The 13014-nt window shown below is 41.6% G+C and overlaps 1 protein-coding gene across 4 annotated transcripts in view; it reads right to left on the bottom strand.

Moving 5' to 3' along the window:
• GLS2 (glutaminase 2) overlaps window positions 1-4710 on the bottom strand; it is a 14811-nt gene extending 10101 nt beyond the window's left edge. For 2 of the 4 annotated variants that reach the window (XM_040491700.1, XM_040491702.1), the window contains exon 1: window positions 4219-4710. In XM_040491700.1, the coding sequence (XP_040347634.1) occupies window positions 4219-4400 (182 nt within the window). In that variant the 5' untranslated portion in view covers window positions 4401-4710. The other 2 variants (XM_040491703.1, XM_040491701.1) reach the window with 2 other exon arrangements.
• Between the last annotated feature and the right edge of the window lie 8304 nt (window positions 4711-13014).

Below are 13014 nucleotides of genomic sequence, written 5' to 3'. Positions count from 1 at the left end.
TGTGTGTGTGTGTGTGTGTGTGTGTGTGTGTGTGTGTGTGTGTGTGTTTAGCATCAACATTCTTTATTTTTATTAAATTAGAAGTACAGGAGTGCCTGGGTGGCTCAGTTGGTTAAGCATCCGACTCTTGATCTTAGCTCAGGTCTTTATCTCAGGGTTACGAGTTCAAGCCCCATGTTGGACCCTACGCCCAGCATGGAGCCTATTAAAAAAAAAAAAAAAAAGAAGTACATTGCAAAATCGTAAACAGGTACGATAATATTTTGGATTACAGATTAAATTCAAAATAAAAAGATGTAGGGGTACCTGGGTGGCTCACTGGTTAAGTGTCCAACTTTGGCTCAGGTCATGATCTCACAGTTCATGAGTTTGAGCCCCACGTGGGTCTCTCTGCTGTCAGTGAGGAGCCTGCTTCAGATCCTCTCTCCCCTTCTCTCTGCCTTTGCCCCACCCTCATGCACTCTCTTTCTCAAAAATAAATAAATAAATAAATAAATAAATAAATAAATAAAATAAAATAAAATAAAAATAAAATGACATAAAATTTTTAAAAAATATTTTAAGTAATCTCTACACCCAATGTGGGGCTCGAACTCACAACCTCAAGATCAAGAGGTGCATGCCCCACTGACTGAGCCAACCAGGTGCCCCAAGGTGTAAAAATTTCTAATTCCAATTTTTCTGATTTGAAATTAGAAAACACCTTTAAAAAAAAAAATCTCCTACCCCACCCTTACCCATTTTGCGCATCCTACCATCCCCTCCCTCCAGGTCTTTGTGTTTTGGATACCTATGTCTTCCTAACATTGAGCGAAGTCCCTAGCACACAGTGGGTCTTCAATAAAGAATTACCAAGTTACGTTTCTAGGAAGGTCCCTATTGCCCAAAATATCTCTCTTGCTGGCTTATAATGCTTAACATTCCAGGTATTAAAAACTTCTTGGTCTTCAAGAGTTCTATTAATATGTTAACAGATTTAGAGAAATTATTTTATCAGATCATTCCAAATATGACAGCTATTTGAGATTAAGACCCTTTAATATCTTTGATCCAACAATTTGACTTCCACGTATTTATCTCGTAAGTGTACTTACATACCTACAAAATAACATATTCCCATTTATTGCATTGTTAGTAATAGTAGTACTAGAAACAATGTAAATGTGCATCAACAGGGAACTGCTTAAATTATGGTACATTCATGTAATGGAATATTATGCAGTATAAAAAAGAAGAGATGAGAGAATTCTTTAAGTACTGATATGGAATGATCCCTAACATGTCATATTAACTAAAATAAGCCATCTGTAAAACAGCGTTCATAGTATGGTACTATTTATGTTTAAAAGGAAAAAATATGTTTGCCTTTACAAGCACAAAATATTTCTGGAAGGATATATATGAAACCTGTTAAAAAATAAAAAGAAACCTGTAAGCCTGATTTACCTTCCTCTAGGGTGATGAAGCAAGTGCTGGACAAAAGGAGTGGGAGGGATACTTCTCACTATATATCTTTTTGCATATTTTGAGCCATATGAATATGTATATATTATTTATTGAATATGGACATATTATCTATTGAAACAAGGCATTAAAAAGTTAAAAGTCTCTCAAGAAGCTTGGCATAGACCAGGCGTGTGTGTGTTTAGGGTCAGGGGTCAGAAAGAATACCAGGAGAGGGGTGTTTTCTTGTTTCTGAGGAAATCCAACTGTCACAATGAGGCTAGTGCCTATAAGGAGGACAGAGTCCATCTGGTGATAGAAGAAGGGAGGAGGAAAAAGCTATATGAGGAATAACGCAAGAAGGAAATTATGTAGGAACATTTAGAGGGCAAGTCTCTGTGCCTGGAAGCTGAGGGAAGACAGGAAATAATGCCATACCACTGAAGTATAACAAGCCTTAAGAAAATTGCAAACCCTTTGGCCCAGGTAAGGATTGATCTATGATATAATGTTGAGGGGCAAAAAAGCAAGGTGCAGAACAATGTGTATACCATGATACCATTTTCATAAAAAAGAAAGGAAAAAAATATCAACATGTATTTGCTGATATATGCATACAATATCTTTAGAAGGTTATACAAGATAGCGATGACAGGTGTCCCTGGGGAGCAAAATTTCCTAGGAATTTACTCTAAGAAATAATTGAACCGGTCCACAAGAATATGTAGTAACCAGATTGAAGACTGGTTAAATAAATTATGATACCTCACACAATGGAATCTTAAAATGGCTAAATAGCAGCCACTAAAATGACAATAATATCACACACACACATTCAATGGTATTAAAAGCTGTTTATAAATGAAAAAGGTTACCAAGGAATATGAAGACTGTAATCCTATTTTTGTTAAAATTTTATATATACATATATAGGGTATGAATGGATATACACCACAATATTAATGGTTACCTCTAATTTGGGATCTTTATTTTCTTCTTGATACTCTCTATCTTATTTTTCTTTTATAATCAGGAATAACAAAGCTAAATATTAAAAAAACAAACAAGAACCTGAATACCAGGGCATTTTCTCTTTTCTGCCTTCCTTCTCTCCCACCCCCCAAACACAAGAAACCCTCCCCATCATGGTGTCACACTCCAGAGCCAATCCCCCTCCAGTGCTCTCAATTCCTTTTGCTCAAGGGAGAACCAGATCAAGCTCCTACTAAGAATTCCCTGGGAGCAAAGGCAGCCATAGGCAGGAGGATCAAGGTTCCCCAAAACACTTCCATCACCAGACACCACTGGGTAAGGAAGTATGTGTAGAAGGAACCAGGGATACTACTTGCTTCCCAGGAGGTTTAAAGGTGAGGGAGATTAAGGCTTTGCTCTATCCCACCATTTCTCCCATGGTGATTATTTGGGGAAAGTTGGAATGGAGAGTAGAATGAGACAGAGAGAGGGCTTATTCTTTAAAATTTAAATGTTCCGTGTTTCCTTGAGAAGCAGCTGATGGAAAAGGACAGCCTAATAATTAATGATAAATAAATCATACCTTACTGGTCTGTTACCTGTCAGGACAGGGGCTCCAGTGGTGGTGAGGCAGTGCTGTGTCTATCTGGCTACTTCAAATTTTTTTTTTTCAACGTTTATTTATTTTTGGGACAGAGAGAGACAGAGCATGAACGGGGGAGGGGCAGAGAGAGAGGGAGACACAGAATCAGAAACAGGCTCCAGGCTCTGAGCCATCAGCGCAGAGCCCGACGCGGGGCTCGAACTCACAGACGGTGAGATCGTGACCTGGCTGAAGTCGGGATCTGGCTACTTTAATTATGATATGCATGTCTTTCTGAATGTCATCAGTACATGTCAATGACAGGAGAGATGGTCCATTTTCTCTTCCTGCTATGATAGTGCAGGGACTACTTGGACAGTGTCTATGTTGCCTGCTGGAAAGGACAAAATTCCCTGCTCAGCTCCGTCTGTGTCTCGGAGAAAAGAGGCTCAGCCACCAAGTTTTCCTGGGTGGAGGAGAGAGGTGCAGCCTCTGGGGCAGAATAATAAATAGCCCAAGGGATCAGAACCCTTCAAATCAGGGAGCCTGAGCAGCACAAATAACGGCTGACTGGTTCTGGTTTGGGAAATCTGAGCCTTATAATTTTTTACCCAATTATAACGATTTTCCTCATTTAACAACCAACTGGAAAACCACCCTCATTCTACAGATTAGGAGCCCCGATAACGCACACATCCAACACATATGCAAAGGACACACCACGTACCTGCGCACTAATACACGCGCATCACACAATACACGCCGAGGACATGCCAAAACACAGACACACCATACAGATGGACAGACACAAGTACACCAAGACTCGAGGAGGAGGCTGTTCCATACCCACTCATCCCCTAAAATACATCCGAGGACCTAGGAGAGGGAAGGTGAGGATGCGCGGTGCGCACACGGCCCTGCACTCAGACACGTGCACCAACCAACACGCCGCGCTTGTCTGCGTTCCCAGTTAAGTACGCACCTTGGACAGGCACCATCCCGAGGACCGACCTGCCCAAACGCCCTCCCGGGCGGACGGCATGTTACCGCCCGAGCGCGGCGGACCCAAAACCCCAGATCTAAAAGAAAAGGCATCGCAGGCTAGTGAGCGAGAAGGGGAGATGAGGTGCGCTCTCGGGGTAAGGGTACTCCGAGCTGGCGACAACGACAGTGGGAGTGGGAGCGAGCCTGTTCCCCTGCCCCTGTCCCGCAAGCCTTACTGATCCCGGTGCTGCGGCTGGTGGCTGTGCGGCGTCTCTCTGCCCAGCGCCGCGGCCTCACTGAGGTGGTGCCGGACGCCCCCGCCAAGAAGAGGGCTCCGTCTCAGGTGACCCCAGCCTCCCAGCCAGCAGTGACTGCCGGCCCCGCTCAGCGCATTCTGCAGAGCCCTCATAGAGCGCATCCCCCCAGCGCGCCGCCAGCTCTGCCCGAGCGACCTAGGAGTCTGAGCCGTGGCTGGAGGGAGGGGCGGAGGAATCGCGAACGCCGCGAGGTGGAAGGAGCTCTATGTTGGAGTGCGGCGCCCCAGCTGTGGAGGGGAGGAGGGGCCCAGTGGGTGGGGTTGGAGCAGGAGGAGGGGCCCTAAATGTCTCCGGGTCTCTAAATGTCTCCGGTCCCTGCCAGGTGCACTCAATCCCCACCTAGAGTGGGGATGGGCGAGGAGTGCAAGGTATCTAAGGAGAGAAAGCGGCGGAGGATATTTAGCGGGTGGAACCAGAGAGCCGTGCCCGAAGTTGGGATGGACAATGCCCAGGTCCAATCATTGGGGAAGCAAAGACCTTGGGGGCGGAGAAAAGATGAAGTTACCCAATTGAGAGCAAGGCAGTGGGTCGTCCGCAAAAGCCTTGCGGATTCTTTAGTGCCTTGACACCCTGCGGCAACCTTGCGTACAGACGTTGAGGGCGGGAAAGCCCAGGCTTGGCGATTTGCGAAGCTTCCGGAGGACGCGGCGGCTTCAGAACCATGGAATTCTCGGAGAGAGAGGAGAGCGGTACCTCTCTGCACTCAGATAAGAGTGAGCCCTTTTCAAGAGGCCACCTAGTGACCTTCAACATTCCAAGGCCGGAACCGGCCACGGTAACCCGCCGCGTAGACCGGCACGGAGGTCCAATGAACGCGTGGTCTCCGGCACGTGGTATTGGTGAGTGAGGAGTCAGATGGCCAGAAAATACCCTGACCAGAAACAGCCCCTGCGCACTTTAGGGAGTTCCTGAGGTGGTGAAAAGGTCACCCTGGTGGTTATTAGATTGCCTACATTCACGTGATATCTCTACCAATTATTTGGTGGCTGTATAGGGCTTGCCTGTTCTCGATAGAGCCTTTATACATTTTATAAGCCGTTAAGTGCTCCCAAAATTTTAGTTATTTGAACTACCACACCCTGTATTCCTCACGTAAAAGAAGTGATATAGAAAAGTAGTGGGGTTTTTTTTTTCTAAAGATTTTATTTTTGAGTAATCCCTGCATTCAACATGGAGCTCGAACTTAAAGCCCCAAGATCAAGATTCACACGCTCCACAGACTGAGCCGACCAGGCGCCCCTAGGAGACGAATTTTGAACGCTAAACACATTCAGGAATTTTATAATTTGCAATTAGGAAAACACTCGTCTGTATCTTCACAGTGCCTAACATAGTATCTATATTGAGTAGAAACTCATGTAAATATTAGGTATCATCTAATGCTTGTGGTGTGCCAGCTATTTTATATAGTCCATCTCTCCCTCTTACCAGAGACCTACAAAGTAGTTATTATTAGTCACATTTTGAAGATGAGGAAATAAGACTCGGAAATAGGGCTTCTTTGAATAAGGCAACCCAGTTGTTATCTAATACCAGAGCTAAGAATCGGACTCAAATCTCCGACTACAAGGCTTTCTCCATCAATGCAGCTCTTCCCAAAATTAACTTGACTCAGATTATCCCAGGGAATGACACCATCCCTAAAGGAAGCATTTTATGTGGAAGCATTATGATGCAGTACTGGGAGTTGTCTAAGGTTGGCTGTATCACAAACTGTCACCTTTTTTTTTTTTTTTTTTAAGATTTTTAATTTTTTTCTTTTTTAAGTAATCTCTACTCCCAATGTGGGGGTTCGATCTTACAACCCCGAGATCAAAAGTTGCACACTCTACCGTCACTTTACGGTTTTGGATTAGCGTGAACATCGGGGTAACTGTGGGAGAAAAAATATCAAAACCATATTCTGGTGTGTTTTGTGGAAAGGCAGTTCTCCTTTGCGTCGGTTAGGGCTGGAGGATTTATTTGGTTTGAAACCAGATAGAGTGACTTTTGTTTTTGTTTTTGTTTTTCCCTCCTGCAGTCATTCCCTATCTGCCCTATCTCACCTATTCAGACTCTCTCTCTAATTGAGGAACCCAGGCTTCACCTGGGCTGCCTCCTGCATGGCTTCGCCCATGACTTTAAGAAAGTTCTAGTAGTATAAACTAGAGCTAACGTTAGTTTTTCCAAATGTAACAGGCTAATCTTATCCTTGTTTGACTCAGGAATGTTATTTCTTTGAAGCTTTTTAAGCCGTGGAGAGACAGGTACCATATGTTAGGGATTTCTAAACATTACCTAGAAGTCATTTGCTTCCTTTTATTTCCTACCCCTGCTTTTATGAATTAGCCTTAATTATAATCAGTGAGTGATGAGTTCCCCACTCTCTTTCTTTCCAGTTGTCTCTGATAATAGGAACTGGTTGGTCAGTGAATAAAATCTGCCTGTAGAAGGGGAGGTTCTTTGCTTGGAGAACTAGCCCCTAGCTGCCGTTTGACTTTTGTAGTGACTCTTCTTCCACTACAATATTGCTGCCTTTGTATGAGGAAGGAGCATGAACGAGTGACTTGGGAGGCTCACAGTTTTGTGTAAAGTATAAAATATTCAACAAGAACAAGCTTGTCGTCCCAGGTAATTAAAGCTTGGCAGTGTCCGATCCTTTTTTTTTTGTTTCAAATTTGAAAAGGACCCATCTAGTTAAATCTGTGCAAAAGTATTAGACAACTGTGACATGGCCAGCTAGAAATGAGTTTTTAATAAGTTAAAGAAATCTCTGTCATGTCTAATAGTAGGTTTTTAGGTCAGCCCTGGATGTGCCAGAGTTTTGTGGTATATGAGGGAGGATTGGTCTTAATGATTTTGAAACCTAAATCAGAAAAGCCAAATCCTCTGGGACAAAATTGGAAACTTGATGTTTAAGGAATGTTTATTATGATTTAGAGATTCTCATTTGTTCTCTTTAGATTGTAGCTAGAATGTTGATTAGTGCAAGTGACAGATTATTTCACCTTAAGTTTTTTTTCATTAATTTTTGTTCTGCTAATGTTACTATTGGTGCACATGCCTTCCTGCCTTAGTTTCTCCATTTGCAAAAGATAATCTTGTATAATTATATAAGTACTAGGAGCTCTGACATAGTCATCTTCCATTCATTCAGTGAGTATTTATTCATTGGCCTGTGGTGTGCCAGGCCTGGATCTAGGGAATCCAGAAATTAAGCAAAAACAACACCAGTTTCTGACTATTGGAAGAAATGAGAACACAGTGTTTAAAATTAAGAAAAATGCCGAGACGAGAGATGTAGAAGGAAGTATAAACAAGAGGCCCCTGGGGCCCCTGGGTGGCTCAGTTGGTTAAGTGTCCAGCTTTGGCTGAGGTCATGATCTCATGGTTTGTGAGTTCAAGCCCCGCATCGAATTTTCTGCTGTAAGTGTGGAGCTTGCTTGGGATCCTCTAACCGCCCCCCTCTCTCTCCCTCCCTCCCTCACTCTCTCTCAAAAATAAATAAACATAAAAAAAAAAAAAAGGAGTGAGGCACCTAACCAGGGTCAGGTAAAAGGTAGCTGAGATAAAGGGGAAGGAACCTCAAGAAATGTTGGGTGATGGGAGCCAACTCTTAAAGGATGGGAAGTGTTTCCCTGGATGGAGATGAGGAAAAAGGTATTCTAGACAGAGCTCTTCCATAACATAGCATGAGAGGAACATTTGAGGGACTCTAGGTCAGTTGGTTGGAGTGAAAGTTTGGTTGGGTGTGAGAATGTGTGGATCAGTGAAGCTGAGTATATACGTGGGGTCTCATCATAAACAGTATGTATGTATGTACGTATCTGAGTAGGCTCCATGCCCAGCATGGGGCTTGAAGGATCTCCTTCTCTATTGACTGAGCCAGCCAGGCACCCCTGCATTATGAAGAGTTAAACACTATGATAAGAATATTTACATCCCAAAGGCAATTCCTTGTCAACCTTCTTCTTTTTTAATTTAATTTAATTTTTTAATTTACATCCATGTTAGCATATAGTGCAACAATGATTTCAGGAGTAGATCCCATAATGCCCCATCCCCCCTCCCACAACCCCTCCAGTAACCCTCTGTTTGTTCTCCATATTTAAGTCTCTTACGTTTTGTCCCCCTCCGTTTTTATATTATTTTTGCTTCCCTTCCTATGTGTTCATCTGTTCTGTGTCTTAAAGTCCTCATATGAGTGAAATCATGATATTTGTCTTTCTCTAATTTCGCTTGCACAATACCCTTCAGTTCCATCCACGTAGTTGCAAATGGCAAGATTTCATTCTTTTTGATTGCCGAGTAATACTCCATTGTGTATATATACCACATCTTCTTTATCAATTCACCCATCAATGGACATTTGGGCTCTTTCCATACTTTGGCTATTGTTGATAGTGCTGCTATAAACATTGGGGTGCATATGCCCCTTCGAAATAGCATACCTGTATCCCTTGGATAAATACCTAGTAGTGCAATTGCTGGGTCGTAGAGTAGTTCTATTTTTAGTTTTTTGAGGAACCTCCATACTGTTTTCCAGAGTGGCTGCACCAGTTTGCATTCCCACCAGCAGTGTAAAAGAGATCCTCTTTCTCTGCATCTTCGCCAACATCTGTTTTTGCCTGAGTTGTGAATGTTAGCCATTCTGACAAGTGTAAGGTGGTATCTCATTGTGGTTTTGATTTGTATTTCCTGTGATGAGTGAAGTTGAACATTTTTTCATGTGTTGGTTGGCCATCTGGATGTCGTCTTTGGAGAAGTGCCTATTCATGTCTTTTGCCCATTTCTTCACTGGATTATTTGTTTTTTGGGTGTTGAGTTTGATAAGTTGTTTATAGATTTTGGATACTAACCCTTTATCTGATATGTCGTTCGCAAATATCTTCTCCCATTCCACTGCTTGCCTTTTAATTTTGCTGATTGTTTCCTTCGCCGTGCAGAAGCTTTTTATTTTGATGGGGTCACAATAACTCATTTTTGCTTTTGTTTCCTTTGCCTCTGGAGATGTGTTGAGTAAGAAGTTGCTGTGGCCAAGGTCAAAGAGGTTTTTGCCTGCTTTCTCCTCTAGGATTTTGATGGCTTCCTGTCTTACATTTAGGTCTTTCATCCATTTTGAGTTTATTTTGTGTATGGTGTAAGAAAGTGGTCTAGTTTCAATCTTCTGCATGTCGCTGTCCAGTTTTCCTAGCACCACTTGCTGAAGAGACTGTCTTTATTCCATTGGATATTCTTTCCTGCTTTGTCAAAGATTAGTTGGCCATACGTTTGTGGGTCCATTTCTGGCTTCTCTCTTCAGTTCCATTGATCTGAGTGTCTATTTTTGTGCCAGTACCATACTGTCTCGATGATCACAGCTTTGTAATACAGCTTGAAGTCCATTGTCAACCTTCTTTCAAAGATTCTCTACTTCACTTGAACTCGCCACCCTACTGCTTCACAAAGAAATCCTCAATTTCCTGCCATTACACTTATATTCTGTGTTTATCCCTCCAGATACTATTGAAGAGGAATCCTTCCATCATTCTTGGTTAATCTCTGCACTTTGCGGTATTTTTCGAATTATTTCTCTGTAATGAGTCTATCTTTCACCATTTGAATATGCTCAAGTCTTTCCATCTGCAGAAACAGTCACTGAGTATGTTTTGACTCTGTGTTTAATTAAAATATATTTCAGTTAAGCAGCTTTATGCAATTCAGATTTTCCATCAGTATTACTCTTTTTTTTTATTCTTTTTTTAAAAATTGAGGGGTAACTGGGTGGCTCAGTTGATTAAGCACTGACTTTGGCTCAGGTCATGATCTCACGGTCAGTGAGTTTAACCCCCGAGTTGGGCTTTGTGCTGGCAGGGCAGAGCCTGGAGCCTGCTTCGGATTTTGTATCTCCCACTCTCTCTGCCCCTCCCCTACTGGAGCTCTCTTTCTTACCTGTTTTCATTCCGCCAAGTTTTTTGAAGAGCCATTACACTTAACCACTTATCATCACTTCTCATTCTGTCTGTGATAGTGGTGAACTAAGCTGCTGCCGCTGTTGTGTTACTTTGAGTTCATGGGCTTAAGGGATTCATTGGCTTTGAAAGTTTAAATAATATTATTAATCAAGGCCACTAGATCAGTTAATGTATTTAAATATTGCTAAGTCTTCATTAGTAAGTACATGTATTTGAATAGGATTTACATTCTGGCTAGAGTAGCACTATGGTACTGGTGCACATGTTTTAACTTGATTTTATCGACTAGACCTTTACAGAGTGAATGAAATTTTGTATAAGTTCAGATGTATCTATGATCTATCCAAATGTGCTTTTCTAATTCCTATTTAGTTTTGCAGTTACAAAACTAAATTTTGTAGGACTGAAAAAGTACAGACATGAGCATGTAAAAAAAATCACAATATATCATCATACTGGTCAAATTTATAATGCCCAATATACATTTTCTCTATTTTGCCAAATCTCTCCTGTAAATTGGTTTCTCTGGTAGCCACATGAATAGATTATAGCAAGTCTGAATCATTATAATGTGTTAAGAGAATGTAGATTTTGCCGGGGTACCTAAAAAAGATTTTAGTGCTAATTTGAAAGAATTTGAAACAGCAAAAAGAAAAAACCTTTTGCGTGTGGTTATTGTTGATAGCATTTTAATACTTTTTTTAAGCTAAAAAACATGAAAAGTGTTTTCAGAATCTTGTGTTATCATATAGTAAACAAAACCATTCTGTAAAAAACTAATTTTAACCACATTCTTCTACTTGAACACTTTATAAACCTTAATTTCTCAAGATTTTACATAATTTGAATATTTTTATACATCACCCACTTTTGCCTGTCAGTTTGCTAAAGGCTACTGTTCCAACCCTCTGATCTTTGGGAAATTTTTAGAGAAAACAATTTTATTTTTTACTTTTTTCTAGTTCCTATTTAAATTCCAGTTAGTTAGCATAGAGTGTAATATTAGTTTCAAGTATAGAATTTAGTGATTGACCACTTACAACACCCACTGCTCATCTCAACAGGTGCACTTCTTAATACCCATCACCCACTTAACCCATCTCCCTGCCTAAATCCCCTAGATAAAACAATTTTAGATTATCAGGTAATATGTACAGTAAGAAATTTTCAAGGTTAAGTATATTTACTTATATGCATTTACTATTCCAGTTTAACTTAGATGAAAAAAATCACAGTAAAAAGTACAGAAAGTGCCAAATAAATTTATGATGTATGAAAATGGTTAATATAATTGCTGTTTTGGGGCGCCTGGGTGGCGCAGTCGGTTAAGCGTCCGACTTCAGCCAGGTCACGATCTCGCGGTCCGTGAGTTCGAGCCCCGCGTCAGGCTCTGGGCTGATGGCTCGGAGCCTGGAGCTTGTTTCCGATTCTGTGTCTCCCTCTCTCTCTGCCCCTCCCCCATTCATGCTCTGTCTCTCTCTGTCCCAAAAATAAATAAAAACGTTGGAAAAAAATATATATATAATTGCTGTTTTGTGAGAATTACTAAGTACAGAAATTGGAAAAAAGTAATATGTACATATTTCTGTGATAGTTATTGACAGTACTGGCACTTGATTTGAAATTTTTCTTTTTTTTTTTCATGTTTATTTTTGGGAAAGAGAGAACATGTGCACTCAAGTGGGGGACTTGCAGGGAGAGGGAAACAATCCCTATGCTGCCCCACCGGGTGGGGCTTGAACACACCCACTGTGAGCTCCTTTCCTGAGCTTAGTCAGTCGTGATCAAGAGTCAGACACTTAACCAACTGAGCCACTCAGTGCCCCTAAATTTTTTATTAAGTATTAGTTTTGTGCAATTCTCATTCACATATTTATAGTAGAATTAAAATGATTTAAAACTAGAGAAGTGTGTAGGATCACAATGTTTAACAGAATTATTTTTATAATTTTATTTTAAAAGTTTATTTATTTTGAGAGAGGGGGGGGGGGGGAGGAACAGAGAGAAGGGCTAAGAGAAAATTGGCTCAGGTCATGATCTCACAGTTGGTGAGTTCCATTCCCTAGTCAGGCTCTGCACTGCCAGCATGGAGCTGGACGTTTAAGTTTATTTACTTATTTTGAGAGAGAGAAAGCGTGAGTGGGGTTGGGGCAGAGAGAGGGAGGGGAGAGAGAGAGAGAGAGAGAGAGAGAGAGAGAGAGAGAGAGAGAATCCTAAGTAGGCTCCACACTGTCAGCACAGAGCCTGACGCCTGACGTAGGGCTTGAACTTACCAACTGTGAGATCATGACCTGAGCTGAAATCAAGAGTCAGATGCTTAATGAACTGAGCCACCGAGGCACCCCAGAATTTCTTTTATTGAGCGTAGAAACTCAAGCAGGGGAAAAACACAGGTCATAAAAGTGACCAATTAAAATTCATTGCTAGGACTATTTTCTTTTGCATATTTATTTATTCATCTGAATTTTGGTTCAAAATTCAGAAGGTATAGGGGCGCCTGGCTGGCTCAGTCAGTGAAGCATGTGACTCTTGATCTCAGGGTTATGGGTTTGAGCTCCACATTGGGTGTAGAGATTACTTAAAAATAAAATCTTAAAAAAAAAAAAAAAAACCCACATGGGGCACCTGGGTGGCTCAGGTTAAGCGTCTGACTTCAGCTCAAGTCATGATCTCACAGTTCATGGTTTGAGCCCTGCATCGGACTGTGTACTGACAGCTCAGAGTCTGGAGCCTGCTGTGTGTGTGTGTGTGTGTGTGTGTGTGTGTGTGTGTGTGTGTGTGT

This window comes from Herpailurus yagouaroundi, unplaced genomic scaffold (assembly GCF_014898765.1).
Source record: "Herpailurus yagouaroundi ecotype Mexico unplaced genomic scaffold, PumYag 182, whole genome shotgun sequence".
Taxonomy (NCBI): Eukaryota; Metazoa; Chordata; class Mammalia; order Carnivora; family Felidae; genus Herpailurus; species Herpailurus yagouaroundi.
The sequence above is the reverse complement of the archived record's forward strand: the minus strand, read 5'-3'. Positions and strand labels throughout refer to the sequence as shown.